This window comes from Pipra filicauda, unplaced genomic scaffold (assembly GCF_003945595.2).
Source record: "Pipra filicauda isolate LSUMZ 115617 unplaced genomic scaffold, ASM394559v2 scaffold368_size711631_pilon, whole genome shotgun sequence".
NCBI classification, from domain to species: domain Eukaryota; kingdom Metazoa; phylum Chordata; class Aves; order Passeriformes; family Pipridae; genus Pipra; species Pipra filicauda.
The window spans coordinates 628,859-644,075 of record NW_024104496.1 but is presented as its reverse complement, the minus strand read 5'-3'; the positions used below and the strand labels follow the sequence as shown (position 1 = coordinate 644,075).

At 38.7% G+C, this 15,217-nt stretch overlaps 1 protein-coding gene across 2 annotated transcripts in view; it reads left to right on the top strand.

Annotated features, from left to right (window-relative positions):
• DCHS2 (dachsous cadherin-related 2) overlaps positions 1-15,217 on the top strand; it is a 112,575-nt gene that overhangs the window by 38,476 nt on the left and 58,882 nt on the right. For both annotated transcript variants that reach the window (XM_039384653.1, XM_027747355.2), the window contains exon 2: positions 9,176-9,367. In XM_039384653.1, coding sequence (XP_039240587.1) covers positions 9,176-9,367 — 192 coding nt within the window. The remainder of the gene's footprint in view (positions 1-9,175; positions 9,368-15,217) is intronic.

Here is a 15,217-nt window from a genome sequence, read left to right as displayed (position 1 = left end):
CAGGGTCAGCTGCATCAGGAACTGACTTGGCTGAAATGTAGTGTTGCACCAATAGCATAGTTTTTATGATGAGCTTTTATTGGATCACCTCCTCAATCTGACTCAAAATCCAATTCCACAAGGCTGTGCCAAAAGGAAGGGGCAGCTGGGTTCAAGGTTGCTTTTCTACTTACACAGTTCTTTCTCTCCTTTGTAGCATCTCCCTACAATTTGTTTCTCAAAGATACTAGTATAGTCAAAAGATCTCTTTGTTATTAGTGTTGTGTTTTAAGGTCACCCACCTACTCTGCATTCAGGATATGTATTTTGATCATTAGGATCAGTTAAATAATATATCACATTACAGCTTTATAAATATAGTAATTATGTTGATTGATCTAGGCAAAAAAATAGAATTATTTTTTATTAATGTGATAATACATGCTGCCAATAAAAATTAAGTTACAGATTTGTCATTCATAATAAGGCATCCTAAATAAGATAGCCAGTTGTGGTTTCTAAAACAACTTATTAAATATGAGTTTAAAATTAATCCTGCCACCAAAAGTTAAAACATGCTCCAATGCAAAATCATTAAAATAACATATTCAGTACAAATATTTATTTACTTGTTTGATAGATATTCTTGATTATTAAACCTGTGACTCCTTGTTTTGTGTAATTAGCCAGAATAGGGAAATTTTTGTGCTCTGCTGTTGCTTGGCAGAGGTGCTCAGTCTTGGAGCTCTGTAGCTTACTAAAGTTAATGAATAAAAATGGATTTGTACTCAAACTCTTAACAGTGCATAGCAAGGTTATAAAATCTAAAATTATAGCAGAGTATGCGAGCAGCATTAATGAAAGGATGAAGCTTCTTTCACTGAAAAGTAGGGGTCTGGACTTTGATGATTAAATAAGGCTTTAGTCCAGCAAATATTTGCTAGTTGCTATGAAAATTTATTTTCCTTCCTCAGAAATATATTCTCTTTTCAGTTCTTTCAGCTTACATATACAATAGAAATAAATTATGTTCTATTTGGTTACATTTGCACAATAAGAAGGAAGGCAGTGTAGACCAAGTAGTCTGACAGAGTAGATGGTCCTTTAGCAGACATTTTTGGTGCTGGAACTCAAGCTTCCTGCTCCCAAAACACATTTTATAACCACTATCCTACTATGTACTATGTAGGTATTAGCAGCACTGCTGCTTGCTGTGAATTCAGACATTCATAATTGTATTTTGTAATGGTCCAGATCCTATCAGTGTGATAAGAGTGATAAGGTCAGGACCTGCCTCCCACACCTGTGGATCCTGGCTAGCATCAATGGGATTTAGCTGCTCGTGCTGTTTTGCAGGAGGCATGGCAGCAAAACTGAAGGCATGTCAGGAACAGTTTAACAGGATTAAACAGGAGTGAAGTCAGGCTCTGGCTAGCATCAGAGCAGGCATTGCAGATTACAGTACGGAATGAAATGCCTAGTTCTTCTGGATCTGGACTTGACTTGCTGGATGAGGTCTGGTGTTCAGAATGAGAGCGTGATGCTGTAATGTACTTAGGCTGTTTTCTCCTCCAGTGATTTTAATTTTTCTTGCTTTCTATAGCCTAACTGAAAGCAGTAAATCAAAGATCTGTCAATATTTTTTATTGCCAGGTTTGTTCACGGTCAGCAGTTATATACACAGAAGAGCAGAGAAGGCAAAAAGCTAAAATCTCATATTAATTCATCAAGTAAATTACGTTTCCTTTCATTTACTTGCCATGGGGAAGATGCAGAAGGTTATAAAATGTATAAAAACCCAGTGTATTATAAAGAAGATAAAAATCAGTGTGATCTTTTATGAGAGATTCATATGTGAAATGGAGTTAGTTTTATCTTATTTTAAAATGATGTAGCTTGGAAATTTCTATACCACTTGTGCGGACAAAAAAGAACACAACAGATAAGCACAAAATGCATTTGCTGAACCATTTTGTAGTTGTTTGAAAGGCCAAACCCAAAAGCCTTATCATAATTAAGAAATGTAATGCTTACTTGAGGTTACAGTCCGTGTGCTGTCATTCTCTTCTTGCGTTTAGGCTTCTGTATTTTCATTTTAAAGGCTGTTGAGAATTATGAACTGTTTCTGATGGGATTTGATTCTTACTAGCACCTTTGGAAAACTGATGACAATTCCTGGATTGACCTGAGGGAATTGGCATCAGCTGCAGGCGAAGTCAGCAAGGTCATATCTGTGTAGTGCTGATTGTCCGTTGTCCAGCTTTGGTGGTCTCCATTCTATAGCAGATGAAAAGAATGCGGAAAGATTGACATTAGTCAAGTCCTTTGACCTGACCAGTACAGTGGAGAAATTTTGCATCAAAGCAAGGATGAGGACGAAGGATTTTGTTATTCTTTGTGGATTTTTTGAGTATGTGGTACCTGTGGTGGTTGGCAAAGTGAGCATCAATGCCAGTTGCAAGATCAGCTTAAATTCCAGTTACTAATTTGATTTGTGGCTTTCCAGATGCAGCCCAGTTTGAGGATGAGGACTGGGGCTTTGTTGTCAATGCAAGTTGTTGTTCAAGGACTGGTGTTAAGTTCTGTTCTTGAAGTCAAAGCTCATGCCTTTAGGACTTCAGCAAGTAAATCTGCAGCTTTATTCCCATTTCTGTGTGTTAAACCTGCTATACTAGGGAGATGGGGTGTAATCATGGGTGTTGAGGCAGATATACAAAAATCCAAAGAAAACACTCTTCAGGTTTGGTTTCATGATTATTGTCAACACTGCCTTGGGCAGCTGTGAGGTAAATATCATTGGTTTGTATTTTATATGCTATTTGCTTGCTAACCAGGGTTATAAGAGCACTAAATTGAAGACATCTGACAATGTGTGATTGTGGCAGCTGATGTGCTGATCTCACAGGTACAGTTACAGCCAAGTGACTTGAAGAATATCAACTACCAGTAATTTCACTACCAATATTTCTACAGTCACATTTTACTCATAGCGTGCCACCAACTCAGGCTGCTCCTCTCATCCCCAGTGGCCGTGGACCTGGCATGAAGGTCAGGCATAAAAAAATGCTTCCAAAGTACTGATAGTTAGCTATTCCAGTGGTATTTGGGTTGCCTACATGAGGAATTGCAGAACTCGTCGGGTAAGGGTTAGCCATCAGGCGTTGTTATACTGCAGGGAACAGGCCTGCTGTCCTTCAGTATGTTAATCGTAAAGATGCTGCATTTTGTGCTGGTGATGTCTGCAGGACAGGACTATGCTTACACCGTTCATCAGCAACCTAACTCTACCACTGAACCTCTTCCTTTCAGTTTCCTGATAGTTTCACCAGTTTTTGGTAGTTTGGGGGCAGTTTTCCCCCATTTTGTGTATTTTGTCCTGTCTTACAGATGATGAATATTGTGGAGTATACAATCATAGAATCATTAAGGGTGGAAAAGGCCTTCAAAATTATGAAGTCCAATCTTTGACTGAATATCACTAAGTGCCACATCCAGTAGTTTCTTGAACACTTCCAGGAATGGTGACTCCACCACTTCCTTGGGCAGCCTGTTCCAATGCTTAACCTTCCTCCCAGTGAAGATATTCTTCCTGATGTCCAAACTGAACCTCCCCTGGCACATCTTGAGGTTGTGTCCTCTTATCCTGTCACTAGTTGTCTGGAAGAAGAGGATGACCCCTACCTGCCTACTACCTCCTTTCAGGCAGTTGTAGAGTGATAAGGTCTTCCCTGAGCCTCCTTTGGCCTTCTTTGCCAGCTGGGCACACTGCTGGCTCATGTTCATACAGCACTGCTGTTGACCAGCACCCACAGGTCCTTTTCTACCTGGCAACTTTTCAGCCACTCTTCCCCCATCCTGTAGCACTGCAGGGAGTTGTTTGACGAAAGTGCAGGACCTGGCACTTCACCCTACTGAACCTCATACAATTGGCCTCAGCCCATTGATCCAGCCTGTCCAGGTTCCCCCGCAGAGCCTCCCTGACCTCCAGCAGATCAACACGCCTGCCCAGCTTGGTGTCGCCTGCAAACTGACTGAGGGTGCACTTGATCCCCTTGTCCAAATCCTCAGTAAAAATACTAAACAGGGCTGGCCCCAGCTGGATGCAGCTCCATTCACCACCACTCTCTGGGTCCGGCCATCCAACCGTTTTTTAACCCAGCAAAAAATGCACCTCTCCAAGCTCTGGGCTCCCAGCTTTTCCAGGCAAATGTAGTGGGAGGCGCTGTCAAAGGCTCTGCTGAAGTCCAGGTAGACAACACCCACAGCCTTTTCCCTCATCCTCTGGGCGGGTCACCTGGTCATAAAAAGAGATTTAGTTGATCAAACAGAACTTGCCTTCATAAACCCATGCTGGCTGGGCCTGATCCCCTGGTTGTCTTGAGTAGTGGAGTATGCTTTTGTTCACCCAACATTCTGATTTTCTGTAGAACTGGCTGCTGGCAATTAACTTGCCTTTCACAATGTCAATACAACTGAAAGGAATGAACACACTTTTTATGCACAAAATAAAAATCTGTCTTACACTCTGACATTAAGTTGACCAAACAGATTTTATGAGCTATGAAAGCCATATCTTGGTAAGCTGAAATCAGATGGAGTAAACTTGATAAAATATGTGGTATGGGAGCAATTCTTATGCCATGAAGAATTGATTTAATATTTCTTAGTCTCATTTAATTGCTATTAGAGATGACCACAGTCATGATTTATTTGGTTGAATGGTCTGCTCTTTCCCATTGTAGTCCACTTTTAGTCAGTCAATCTGAAAGCCATAAAATTAATCCTGGTCACTCACATGTGAAATTAAGCATTGCAAAGCATTCAGCTTTAAGACTTCATACCCTAAATCCTAAAAATTATTTTTACATAGGTCCTGAATTTTTGATCTGCAAGTAATAGGATTGTCTTTCCTTATGTGGTTTTGTGTGCACAAGACATTTCTCCCATTTTGTATTTAACATAAAATATATACTCTGCTTTTCAAAATATATTCAGTTGTTAGGTAGTAATACCTAGGAAAACACATAAGGAAAGCTAAATCTAACCACAGGAACTTTATTTTAATCTGTTGAGGACAAAAAGGGGTGGAAATAAAGGAAAGGAAAAAAAGGGGGGACTTTTCTCTTAAAATGGCTTAGTATTTAAATCAATCTGGACTTCAGTGGGTGATATAATTCTCTCTAATCTTTTCTTACAATTAATTTTTTGGTTATGCTATTTAATACCTGTAAAATATGGGGACATAGTGCCCATTGCTATGACTTGTCATCATTCCACTGAAGTGAACAGAACTAGCAAAAGATCTGCCAAATATTTGCTTTCTGTAAGCTCTGAAATCTCTCCTTAGCATAGCACTAAAAAATATGTTTTTATTCCCTTTTATTTATGTGTACTGCCAGCATTATTTTTCTCCATTCAAACTTTCACATGTGTTAATGGATTAAAGTGTGCATCTAGGTGAGGTTAATTATCCTTAATTTCACAGATTCTTTGAGATCATCCCCTTTCCATATGCAAATAGAAGATTATTTCTGCACTTCCAATACTGTTGAATTTTCTTTATTTATCTTCTTACACCCTTTGGTGTGTAAGAATGTTCACACTATTTATTCTCCTCATGCACTAGTCTGCCTGTCTGAACATCACACAGGTGGATCAGCTTTTTTTTAATCGTTCTCTATAATGTTTCTCTAGGTCCCCCTTTCTTCTCCTCCTGAGGGGATGTCTGCAGCCTGACCATTTATTATGTTATTTGTAGTATCAACAGCACCAAAGAAACTTTCTTTTTTTTCTGATGAAATTGCAGTCTAGACAGTGTACAAACAGACCAAAGGATGTAGGCTGCAGAAGGCATGATTGATGAGAGAAATCCAGCCAGTAGCTCTCCATACCATGACTCTTGTTGGCCTTTAAAAATGTTTTTTGAGGGAATACTTTCTGGTGTACTTATTCCCAAATTTACACTCATTAATAATTTGTATCTTCAATTTAGTGTATTGAAAACATGCTTAGTGAAAGAAGGAGAAAGGTCCTGTGGGCCTAACACTTCCTCTTCTTCCCCTTTCTTTTCCTCCTAGATCCCAGTCCTATATTATGCTTGTCAGAGGTGTTACGTATTTGGTATTCTCTTGCCTCCTACTTCTCCAACGTACATAAATCCGTTCAACTCTATAACCTTCGTGATATTGCCAACATACAACACTCTTGATCAATCCACTGTGAAAATTCCTGCTGCTGCCTTCATTTCCTCCTGTAATTCACAGCTCTCAGGCAGTTAACAGCTGCAATCCTCAGTAGGATTGGTACTCACACAGTATGCTATTACAACTCAACACGTTTTGGACAGAGACTACCATGTGTTTTAATTTCTAAAATCTTCAATAACTTGGTCTCTTAATTGTATCAAAACTTGAATTTGTTAGCATGTTTTCACTGAATTCCTCCTTCTAAATCAGCTTGCATTGACTCGATAATCTTAAGGTCTTTTTCAACCTGAATGATTCCATGATCATAGTTAATTGCTTCCCTGACCTTAGGTGTAGTGCCATTCAATGTCAGCTCTGTCTGCTACAGTAAATTTTTCATTCATTTTTAACTCTGGATTCTTCCCTCTTCAGATCAAAGGTTTCATGGTGAGTGATTAAAAAGAGGACTATTAAGTGAGTAGAAATTGAATAGATGTGAGGGATTTGAACAGGGAAAAAGATCATATTTTTCTGCAAAAATTGATGCCACTTAGTTCTGCTGCCTGAGAGATGATTATAATAATTGAAGTTGACCACAATTAGACCTTTAAATTTGTATTGCTTTGAACTGAAGCATTTTTATTTAAATGCTTCACTCATAGCCTTTGCATGTGCTATTCAAAGTCTGAGGACTGCATAATTTACCAGAAAGAAAACAAGTCACTAGACGTAATGGGCAAAACTTCTAACAATACCCTCAAATTTTACCTGTAATTAATCACTCATGCTCAATTGCAGACACAAATGTTAGCATTTACGCATGTAACTGCATGCAGGCACAGGCACACAGAACCTTTCAGTATTGTCACCCCTTTTAGATTTCAGGCAAAAGAAATAAATGGAGATTCTTTTCTTATAAGGGCCAAGTGAATTATTGTTTCATAACATTATTGTGGTAGAGTACTGAGAGCACACTAGATATATGTTCTGTTCTTGCTTTTATGACAAATAACAAAGTACAAGGCTGGAGAAATATACATGTTGTAGACTTGATTTACATACAGCTGTAAGGAATTTTTAGGGCCGGATCTTTGTTTTGCTGCACAAGTATGAGTTTTGCTTTTAACTTGTCCAGAACGAGTGGTTGGACTGAGGTCAGGAGTGGCTGCATGTTGTACCCTGAGCTGCAGCCGTGGGATGCAAACTGCAAGGGTGGGAGAGGGGAATGAAGGGCTCTATGAGCACAGGGTTCTTCTAAAGGAGCTTTCTTTTTTGCAGAACCAGAAACTCTGGTATGATAGCCTTTGGCGTAGTGAGAAACCATCTTGTGGGAGGAAAGGTGTTCTGGTGTATGTGGTGCAGTCAGTGATACTTCTGAAATACAGCAAATCTTGAGCATTCCATGCAGAAGTGGAGAAGTCTTAAAAACAAACAAAAAATGAAACCACAACAAGCAAAAAATAGTAATTGAAACAACGCATGTATCTTCTGGGCTGTCGCTTGGAAATTCTGATGGATATAACTAATCTAGAATAAGTTTTAGCTTTATAATTTGCCTTGGCACTTTTTATGTGGTTTCATTCCCTTTCCCCACTTCCATACTTTTCACCCTTCTCAAGACATGTTTTGTTCATTTGGTTTTAATTCAGTCCCAGTTCACTGTCTTAGTGCCAAAACAATTCTTGTGTAGACGAAGAAGTGAGCTTGTGATGAAGGCACCAACTTGTCTTTATGGCCATGTTTGTATCAGTAGGAGCAACAGCCAAAGGCTGTTCTGGGTCCCAAGGCCAAATGACCTGGCACAACTTCTGTTCATGCAACTAAATTAATTTACATCCCCAAAACAAGATGACCTAATCCAAACTTACTGCTAGCAGTACGCCCTGGCTGGGCCTGGGTTTTTTTTTTTTTTTTGAAACTGTACCTAAAACTGTGCCAGCTGTTTTCCTGTACAGGCAGTTATGTGCAGACCTCCACCTTTGCACTGCCCGTGGTTGATGGCTGTGGGTCTCACCTTACCAACCTGTGTCAGGTGCAGGCACTGGCTAGCACAGGTCTTCTCTGTGAACTCCCACCAAATTCTAACTCTTGGGCTTTGTGATACTAAAGTTTCCAAAGCTCTGTTAAGGTCTTCAGACATTGTACTTGTATAGACAGGCTGATGGAAAAAACACAGAATTTATAATTTTCAAAGAATAAGTAGAAAAGGAAACGAATTGAGAAGGAAAAATTCTGTATGTATCTGCAATAATGACAAATTAGGGAACTGAAAATACTGGCTTTCTTAATGTATACATATTTCTATAAATTATTTTCTACTGAAATGTTTCTAAATTTGAGTGAAAGCTTTCACAATGGAACATTCCGAGAAGAGCCAAACTCTGCACAAAACACTTGTTATCAGAGATGTTAGGGCAATAAAACTGAAGGTGCAGTGTACAAAACTATTCTCTTTATCAAATACATTTTAAATTAATTCACCTGTGGTCCAAAGAGCATAAGTACCACCAAGCTTGCACTCAAATGAAAACTAAATTAAGCTCTAGGAAGTCTTTTATAAAATACATTAGGTAAGGACGTCCTGCAGCACTTGTCTGATCTACATGTGACATATTTTCATAAGACCTACCTCCACTGGTAAAAATAACATGAAGGGAAAGTAGCTTAATGTATGGCCTACAGTCATGGCTTAATAAGCATGGCTTTTCCAGTCCTGGGAAGTTTACGTGATTGAGAAAATTATTGACAGATACACAAGTAATTTTAAATAAGTTCCACAGGTCTAATGGAACTTACATGCTGGTTGCAATAATTACACTATCGGTACCTGAGTTATTTTATGAACTGCAGACAGACAGCTTAGGTAGCAGAGTGTGTTTGTATTTTTTGTGTGTATGCACATTTGCTTTTACACCACAAACAGGTAACTTTCATTCAAAAATCATAGACACCTCATTTTAATGAGTAATAGTTTCATTGGCTTCATTTTTATCTCTGTTGTCTACCTGCAGGTCAAAGCAACAGATGCAGATGCTGACCAGTTTGGTGAAATTGAGTATTCTCTTTACGATGGATTTCATTTTTATGAAAAATCCAAAGCCTTCCAGATTGACCCACGAACTGGTCAGATCTGCGTCTCTCAAGACATTGACAGAGAAGAAGATCCAACCACTTATGACCTCTTAGTAAAAGCTACGGATGGGGTAAGTTTCACCTTTCCATACTGCCAGATTTGTGAATGCACTTGGAGATTTGGATGTGTTGTATAGTTTTAAATGAGAATGTCATGAGTACGTAAACACTGCATGAATTTGAATAAAATGTCCTATCCTTAAAGAGAGCAGAAAATAATACTTCATGAACTGTAAATTTTGACCCAAATTAATCAAATCAGCTTGTCAAATTCCCAATTACTGATAAACAAGTTGTTGAAAAATGTTTCTAGGGTGTATTATCGCCTGCTGATTTTGTTCCTCCTCTTGGAACCAGTGGACTCCAGGTTTCTTGTGCTCCCTTCTTTCGAGATGACTTGTGGTAGAACTGCATGGCTACTGTTGGTGACAGTGATTTTCCTGGATAAATTCCTTGTCCTTTCTAGCTGGCTGATGCCATTGCTGCTTCTGAGGCTGGGTACAGCCTCTCTGCAGCAGCATGTCTGAGTTTTCCCACTTTACAAGATTGGGTACTTGGAAGTGGGTATTTGTGGTACAGGAAGAGCAGGATAGTTGTATGTGCCTGAAATTATCCATTTCAGATCTCTGTTTGGCAAGGAGGGTGAGGACACACTTTGTTGTGGTAGGAACACATCGAGATGTCTAGACTCCTTGTCTACCTAATACCACTTAACAGAAAATTTTGGTAGTGCAACTCCAGAAAAACACTGAAAGAAAATTATTAATTTCATTATTTTCACAGCAAAATATTCATTTTGTTATGAAAATATCCAAAGGTGATTTGTAATGGGAGTCCCAGCCTGTACTTGTCTTCACCTTCATCACTTTTAGTAATGAATTGTGAAGAAGCTGAAGAAAAAGGATACTGATTGGCTTCAAATGTTAAAATTAACATAAAGACACTTTTCAAAATGTTATTCAGGCCACATTTTGCAGTAAAATTTGAACTTAAAAGCATTGAAATTGAATTATTTCAGGCTATGTAGTCTTTATTTCATACTTTGGACATTAAACTTGCAGTTAAGATAATGTCCTAAGTGTATCTAATTTTTTTTAAAATGCAGTTGTGCTGGTAATACTGTATTTTTCATTAAAATGCCTGTGCTTTTTGTTATAGTACACCGAAAAAACTTAGCGAACTATGATTTCCATATTCATGACTAGATCAATTTAAATAGCTGCAGTTGACAGTTGGTATTAATTATTGCATTTTAAGAATGTAGCAGTATGAGGGGCTCTATTCTGTTGAATTTGGATATATGTGTAATAATTAAGCAGTTAATCTGATTTTTCTTCTTTAGCTGTCACAATTCAGTCTTTATTTCAGAGGCTACAGAAGTATTCCCTTTTATTAATAGTGCCTTTAGCAACATGGCTTTTCTTCCCCATAGATTTCTTTAGGGGAGAAACAATTACATAAATATATTTGTATGTTTGTTTCCTGACTCATTTAAATGTCTAATAACTTGACCCTGCTCATTACAGGAGGGTTGGGCGGGATGACCTTTGAAAGGTCCCTTCCCACTCAAACAATTCTATGATTCGATGATTTTAGTATAACGATATAAGGGTGGGTATTTTTAGGACAGTGCCTGCAATCCTTATAGCAGAGGTAGTCCTATGTAACCATTTTGGAATTTCACTGATATGTGATTTCTGTCTTCAAAATTTGTACTTTGTACAGATATCCAAACCTTGAAGAGTAAAGCAGTCAGTATTGCAGTGTATAACAGCAGAAAATTATCTATTCTTCTATACCTAAAAATTTCATTTTTCCTTTAATTAACATGCTTTGAAGCTGTATAAGTTTAAGGGAAACATACACATAGCTGGAATATCAAGATTAGTCATTAATAAAGATTACGTGAGAGCTGGACAATAGCAGTGAAATTTTGACAAGTTTCTAAGATACTTAGTCTGGTACAGAATATTATTTTGAAAATCTGAAAGGAAATATGTTTCCATGAAAAAAGCTTGATGCATTTTTTAATTTTTCTTAGTTAAATTATTGCTCTAGTGATGAGTCTTATTGCAAAAGTTAAACAGCCAATGCATTGAAACTATAGAGTACTTAATTTTCAAATTGGTCTTTCATTTATCTTCATTAGGGACCTTGTGTTTTCACAAGTTCAATAATGGGGAGAAGGGTTCAGTTTTTGATTACCTTGTCTGTGACAGGCAAGACTTGATCTTTTTACTGAAAGTCAGCACTTTGTAGATCCCACTAATATATCTTCTAAAACTTTGCCCATCTGACACCTAAATACTAAAGCACCTAAATTCAATATTAGCTTTTCAGCATTTTTGGTATACCTGAACTTGTGTTGAGTCACTCTCCACATTTACAGCAGAATTATAGTAGAATATTTATTTGATCTTCTGACACTGTGCTGCTGGTTTTGATGGATTAATGATGCTAGGTGTGGGCCTCCAAGTAGAGGCTATGATCGGGGAGAAATGTGTCTAGAAAAAAGAGAGGAAGAGTGAAGTGTCACTGTTGACAAAGGAGGGGAGAGAGGTTAAAAGCAAAGAAAATAACACAGTTAATTAGAAATGATGAGGAAAAGGAAGTATTTTCCAGGTGGTGCTCAGTTTATCTTACAGCAAAACTATCAGTTTCCTCCACCTGTTCATGGCCACTCCATTACATGGGTTTGGAGTTCGTCAGTTGTGTCTTTAATGCATTATGTAGAAAATGTAGTGAGTGAACTTAAGTGGCACACAAGAGCCTGTGGAGAGGCAAATGGAAAACAGCTTCTGTTAAACTGTTGTTAAATGAGCATCCCATGAGAGCTTGTGGGAGCACTCTCATAGATTAAGCGAAGATGGAAAGAAGCATCCTTGTATCTTCTGTAAGAAATGCTAGTCTTGGGTTTTTCAGCTGCTACATCATCATTGCAAAAGGTTCAGTGCACCATCAGCAGGTGTATTAGTGAGTTACTGCCTTTCTGCGTAGAAAGATACTTTGTCCTTTGCTTTTTGGTAAACCACTCCGCTTATCCGATTTTCTTTGTCTTTTACACTGAAGCAATTGAAACATAAACACTTGACACTCACAGGCAAAGCTTCTGAACAAATTAAGGCTTTTGAAATAAATGGAGACATCTCTCTACTCTGACAGTTTTACAATTTCAAACTGACATCCTTTAGGTTTACAAAAAAAAAAAGAGTCTGCATGTCAGATTCTTTATCTAACAGTTTAGTTTGGAACAAAAATTTGACAGCACCACTGACAAAAACATTGGAGGCTGTAATGAAAATCTTGATGGAGTTTTAAGCATTTTACAACTCCAAAATGAAGAAATACAGCTATTCAAAATAGCACCATTTCTACTTATTAAGACAAAGACTCTTTCCTGCCAAAGGCAGGGTAACTTTTTTTCTGAGACATGATAAAAAGGTGTAGTAATAGCTTCATATTTGCACACAAATTTTGTCCTGACAAAGTAAAGAAATTTTTTTTGATGGTTATTTTGCCTTAATGGTAGTTTCTTATGCCCCCTTTTTGTTCCACAGGAGACACAGCTCTTGGGACTCTGACAAAGAAGCTGCTATAATTGTGACTTTTTGTTGCATCAAACACCACAACAGTAGTTAAAAATACTTGAACATATGAAATAAGGGATTTCAAAATGAAAAACTGTGGCTTTCTGTTGCTTGTAACAAATGTAATTTTCTGTCAGCAACAGACTCATTTAAATCAGCCTTCATATTTTGCAACATCTATGTTTTGCTTGCTTCTGAGTAGATAAGTGTACCTATGTTGTTAGAAATAAGAGTACGTTGTTCCTTCTCACTTGGGACGATACTTAAAATTTTTCAATAGCCAGCGCAAAAACTGGGGCAGTTAATACTGTAAGTTGATATAAGCTAATATTATACTTGACTTGTGTGAAGATATACACTGCTTTTTCAGGAAAAGAAGGTTCTGTCTCCATCATAAAATTTGGTCTGTCTTCTGAGAGATTATGCTTCCCCATATACTTAGAATTAATCACTTTACATAACTCCATAGCATAAATACAAATTGGAGAGTGGGGTTTTGGGTTTTGTCATGTCTGTTTAGCAGTAATGAAACTTAGAAGAAACGAGTTTAACACAAGTTCTCGTGAGTTTCATTTCATGCTGTTCTAACTATCTTTTCAGATGTTTTTTAGTCTTGATCTCACTTCTTCCTTGGCCTTCTTCCCTTAAAAATATTTTTGATTTCTGTTCTAAAGTACCTGAAAGCTGTGGAGCTGCAGAGCATCTTCTGACAGTGAACAGAGCACATTCCTTCCCCTCCTCCAACCCCCCCTTTTACCTCCTGTAGACGGTTTCCTTACCACAGAAATCAAGGTACTGGGGAAGAGGTTTGCCCTGAACTGAGGGTGTTGGCAGCGAGCCCACTAGATCTGCACATCTCCCATTTCTTCATATTGGCATGAGGTTTCATGATGGTCCCAGTAATTTTTGGGCTGATGCTGGTCCAGTACTCTACAGAGTCCTGGCCCCAGACACGTGTCCTGGCTGCTGGCTGCCTCTGCAGCAGTGTGAGCCCTGGAAGCATGCCATGCCTGATTTTCTTCAGAAGAAAACTGGAGCACACCAGGAGAATGCAGACCAGATCTCCTAGTCTGTGGGTGAAACACAGACACATGATGCACAAGATCGTCTTAATTTTCCTCACAGTTGGGCCTTCTTGGTAATGTCACTGCCCCCCAGCAGAGGTTCAATACAGAAGAAAAAAAAACAAACCAGAACAAAGCAAAAATCACTATGAAAATGTGGAAGTGAATGCTGATAGTATTTTTTGCCCCCAAATATGTCTGAACCCTTGGAGATAAAAAAGCAGACCTTCAAAAATAGTTTGTTGGGAGATTGTTATGTGGCAGGGCAAGTCTAAAGGTGTAATATCCAGTCTGAATTTCAGTTCAGAAAGGATATTGAGGTGCTGGAGCGGGTCCAGAGAAGAGCAACAAGGCTGGTGAAGGGACTGGAGCATAAGTCCTATGGGGAGAGGCTGAGGGAGCTGGGGTTGTTTAGCCTGGAGAAGAGGAGGCTCAGAGGTGACCTCATCACCGTCTATAACTACCTGAAGGGAAGTTCTAGCCAGGTGGGGGTTGGTCTCTTCTCTCAGGCACTCAGCAATAGGACAAGGGGGCACGGGCTTAAGCTCTGCCAGGGGAAATTTAAGTTGGATATCAGGAGAAAATTCTTTACAGAGAGAGTAATCAGGCATTGGAATGGGCTGCCCAGAGAGGTGGTGGATTCACCATCCCTGGAGATTTTTAAACGCAGATTGGACGTGGCACTGAGTGCCATGATCTAGTAAATGGACTGGATTTGGACCAAGGGTTGGACTCGATGATCTCGGAGGTCTTTTCCAACCCAATCGATTCTATGATTCTATGATTCTATGAATCATTGAATAGTTTCACAAAGGTCAGGTTTAAGAATAATTGACATGAACAATTAGATTGCAGAAATATGCAACATAGTTGTTTGTGGGTTTTTTTTTAATATTATAGCTACTGGGACTCCAAAATTAAGTTTGGACTAGCTCAGCATAGTTTGTTGTGTATGCAGCAGCATCTGATCTGTGTCAGCAGTTTCTGTAAGTGACTGTTACAAGCACAGTGTGCTCAGCGTGACTTTGAAGAGCACAGGATTCTTCCTCCATCTGTATCTTAAAGTACTGCATACAGCATGTGCAGGCTATATATGTGCTGCTTTGTGCCTCTGAACATGTCAGTGACCCAGCACTGCCTGTTAGCTGTGCCACAACAGAACTGCTTTCTTTTAGAAATGTTTGTAGTTGTTATAGCTGTAAAATAATCTTGGAAATATGAACACCTCCAAACTCATGGAGGGAGTCTGCAGTGAGTACGAGGTAGTGTC